Consider the following 4,011-nt stretch of genomic DNA (forward strand, 5'->3'; position numbering starts at 1 on the left):
CATGCCTCCTCGGAATTTAGACCTCGCAGACTCGTCGTCCGATCGATTTTCGCCTAATGTGAGGGGGGTATAAGGGCCAGAATTCGGGATAATGTGAGGTGGGTATTCCACTAGAAGGCGATCGCGCTGCGACGAACTCGCTGACTCCAGTACTGAATTTGTGTAACCCTTTACTTCATAATAAGAATATCATATATTCATTTCCTGAATTCAGCCCTTCATTCTATTAGCAAGCCAATCCAGACTCCTTGAGAGCCAGCGATAACTACGGAGAATGGTATCCAGGCTATACAGTCATCTAGTATCGGAAGCTTTGGGACTGGCTTTTATGTCATACCTGTGACGCGAAAACGTTCGATACGGGTGTTTCGGACCGGGTCATAACTTCCGTATCGCACAGGTTCGAAAGGCGTATAACACGGGCTCCATTCGAATAAATCGAGCTGTTTTGAGCGGGCCGAGTGCGGCGCCATCGAAAGTTCGAATACCTGATTCGGACGTTGGAACATTACTTTTTGTTCGAGGGCACCAAATTTATTCAACTTCTGCCGTCGGGCTATCCGACCCACGGTCGGACTGGTACCTCGGGTGGTACGGAATGCACCGTGTTGTATTCCATATGTATAGAACAACTTGCGAGGGACGTAGGGCTGCAGATTAAGGATGTAAAGACGCTATGGGGGACAGAGATGTCTTGAGAGATGAGGGGCTGGAACTGGTCCGGGCAAGCCGCCCGTGATTTTAAAAGTACAATTTTCCTCACACCTGTGTGGACATGCCAGAGTTGATGATGTTGAAGTCGTTGAGGAACGGCACGACGTTCGGGTCGTTCTGCTTCACCCTGCGGAACATGTCGTACCGGATCTGCTTACTGCCCGTCCTCCGCTCAAAGAAGTTCCCGTGGAGCATCTCGTTGTTAACGTCCCAGTGAGCCACCCTGGACATGGGATGGTTCAGTCACAGAGCTGAGTAAAGTTCAACTATGATTTTCAACACAAGAAATTTTGGACATACCCAAATATTTTCGATCGATCGCCAAGGAATGAACAACCTACTGCTCCTGGTACTTTACCTCATGTAGCAAGCACCCGTGACACAGTGAGCAATAGATCATAAGCAGAGCTGTTCGTTCTTCTATATTTTTCGTTGAAGAGATTGATTAGTCACGTATATGCACAGTCAATAAATTTTTCATCTAACAGTGACTACTTTTGGTTAAAGATAAATACACATACGTCCAAATTTCGAAGCTATTTGTTCATCTTGTTCACGGAGTGACCTAGCTTCTCGCGAGAGTTAAGAGAATTAGGACGAGACTTGCGTGGATGTTCTGCCCCTCACCTGCCTCCTTGCGGAGTAGGGGTAAGTATACTATATCTTTTTTTTTAATCACGGGCACTTTGCAACGTGCATTACGAACATGTGATGGGGTTTGGGTCCCTTAAATTTTTTTTCGACGAACTGCGACGTTTTTAATGGCATGTCTATAAAGAGGACAAAGGAAAGTGAAGTAGATCACAACTAAAGGGGGTAGCTATTGTATTTTCATATCAGCATCCTCTCAAGCTACAAGCTACTGCCTTTCAAGCTATACTGTTAGTTCTCTCTAGATGTCAATGATCCCTACCTTCCTCTGAAGCGGCTTACGGCGTTGTCGATTCTGGAGTATAATTTCTGCTCGACATCGGCGTTAGAGTTGTACCTGAGCCAGTTGGGCACGTGATCGTCCACTGCCCAGGCCAAACAGTGACCGCGGATCTGAACACTGTAAAGAACGGTAAAGATTAAGTTAAAACCATAGCCTTTTGTGATGCTGCAGGGGCGGTGGGTTGTAATAGACATTGTGTAGAATACGGTCTTGAAAGGCGAAGCCCATCACTCTCCTCCTACTGCGCATTTTACAGACCGAAGTCAGTTGCCAATTTCACACCCGGGTGAAGTGAATACATTTGTATAAAGTGCCTTTCCTGGAATAGAATGCAAATGCACACTGTGTGCGGGGAATGCATGTAGCGGTAAGCAGATGTTTGAAGGGCTAGTTAATGTGTGCTTGATGTCACCAAGATGACCACGTGACTTACCCTCGACTTTCCATCAGGTCAATAGCCGGATCAGCCTCGCTCCAGTCATGGACACCCTGTGTACAAAACAGCAGTGTCGTCAGGTTAACCGGTTGCATTGTTTTTAGCCGATATAGCAGTATGGGAATCAAAAGCGTGGGTTTTGAAAGAATTTCACGTGGTTGAGATAGTTTGTGCATTTGTGTGTGTATGTATGTGTGTATGTGTATGTGCGTGTGTGTGTGTGTGTGTGTGTGTGTGTGTGTAAGTGTGTGTGTTTGTGTGTATGTGTTTGTGTGTATGCGCGCTCGTGCGTGCATGTGCGTGAGCGTGTGTATGTGTGTGTGTATTTGTATGTATGCACGCGTGTGTGTTTGCAAAAGAAGTAAAAGCTGTTCATCATCAGTCACCTCGATCGTCTCCACCGCTTTCCACTTCATCTTATTGCCGATGACGCCCCAGTTGAAGTTATCGAGGAAGTAGTCCGTGTACTTGGTGTTGGCTGGGAAACCCATGACATCGCCCTTCGCGATGTTCACCTTTGACCCGAAGGGAAAGTGGGCCTTTGTCTGGACTACCTGCAAACACATGCATGTCGTATTTTTGATTCTTTCTCCGAAAAGGCTTTTTAAATGTTTGTAAGAGCTTTATTGGCAACAGAAAAGTACCTTAGAGAGTGAATGACCTTTCAATGGCATTGCTCTGCAATAGAAAACATTGTTGCAAATCGAACAAAGATGAATTAAAATAATCAGACTTCTTACCTGGACTTCCAGGTGGTCTACATTTGGCGTGTTGACCCTGCAGAAATGTTGAGATTGCTTAGATGTTGACATGGTGAAAATAGAAATGTCAACAGATCAACGTGGTTCTCGGTTTTCCCTTTTACTGCTAGCCTAATAATTTACAGCTCTGCTGCCATCACAATATTTATGTTTTAACTAATAAATATATCGTTCGTTCTGTAGTGTTTTTAGAGCTCTTAACAGTTGCTGGCCGCGGAGTAATTGGATTACACCACCTGGTTTCTTTTTATTCAGGTAAACTGTTCAACATTTGGCATTTTTTTTAAATTTTGGCGTATCATACCAGCTGATTATCATAATACACTATAGGACCTGTCACATCTAACCTTTGTACATCTCGTGTTGTTTAAAACTATGAAACCAAGTCGAAATGTACATATGACCAACAATGGCATCATAAATGACAAACAACACAGTACATCTACTCTGTGTTGATAAGCCTGTTACTCGAAGGTGTGGCTATTTCATGTTCTTTTCTGAGCTGGTACTTCATCAAGATTTGCATCACCTCAATGCCGTTTCTTGAATTCTTTTTAGGAATTGGTAATTGCACAATCGTAATTATGTAAAAACTTGTTGCTGAATTCTATGTGAAATACAAAAATTCCAAACCCAACACTACTTTTGTGTATTAGTCGCAATTTGACCAATCTTAAATCCTTTTCGTAATTATAAAGGCTCAAAGGGAGTCTGGTGGAGGCTGTATGTTGGCCTGTGTGTACCTTATCTTGACGTCCCGCTTCCTGATCTGCTCTATCCGTGCGTCAGCCTCGCTTCTCCAGCTGCTGTAGGGCGTGGCCGACACCTCGTGCAGAAACACGTCATCCACCAGCAGGGTCACTCCGGCAGGCGGGCCCGAGATGTAGAACTTCACTCTGTCTACTGCCTTAGTGTAGCCTGGGTGTGGGTTTAGGATAAGAATAAAGGGTATTCTAAGTATAAGATAGTGACATTCTCTCTATTTCAAATGATTTTCGTCTGCTATAGTAAGTGCAATACGGCTTCGCCACTGGTTATGTTTCTAGCAAAGCACACCGGCTATATGTGGCCCTCGGGCGTGTGTGTGTGTGCGTATGTGTGCATTTTTATACTATTTCATCAAGCTCTTTGTGTAATATGGTATAGTGAATTTGAAGGCCTGTCAT

General features: G+C 44.4%; 1 protein-coding gene across 1 annotated transcript in view; it reads right to left on the reverse strand.

The window, feature by feature from the left end:
* LOC118410600 (endo-1,4-beta-xylanase 3-like) overlaps positions 1–4,011 on the reverse strand; it is a 7,677-nt gene that overhangs the window by 1,745 nt on the left and 1,921 nt on the right. The window contains exons 5-10 of the mRNA XM_035812376.1: positions 3,589–3,763; positions 2,825–2,861; positions 2,471–2,638; positions 2,082–2,137; positions 1,628–1,765; positions 766–937 (exon numbers count right to left, since the gene is read on the reverse strand). Of these exons, the coding sequence (XP_035668269.1) occupies positions 766–937; positions 1,628–1,765; positions 2,082–2,137; positions 2,471–2,638; positions 2,825–2,861; positions 3,589–3,763 (746 nt within the window). The remainder of the gene's footprint in view (positions 1–765; positions 938–1,627; positions 1,766–2,081; positions 2,138–2,470; positions 2,639–2,824; positions 2,862–3,588; positions 3,764–4,011) is intronic.

The sequence above is a fragment of the Branchiostoma floridae genome, chromosome 2, assembly GCF_000003815.2.
Source record: "Branchiostoma floridae strain S238N-H82 chromosome 2, Bfl_VNyyK, whole genome shotgun sequence".
Taxonomy (NCBI): domain Eukaryota; kingdom Metazoa; phylum Chordata; class Leptocardii; order Amphioxiformes; family Branchiostomatidae; genus Branchiostoma; species Branchiostoma floridae.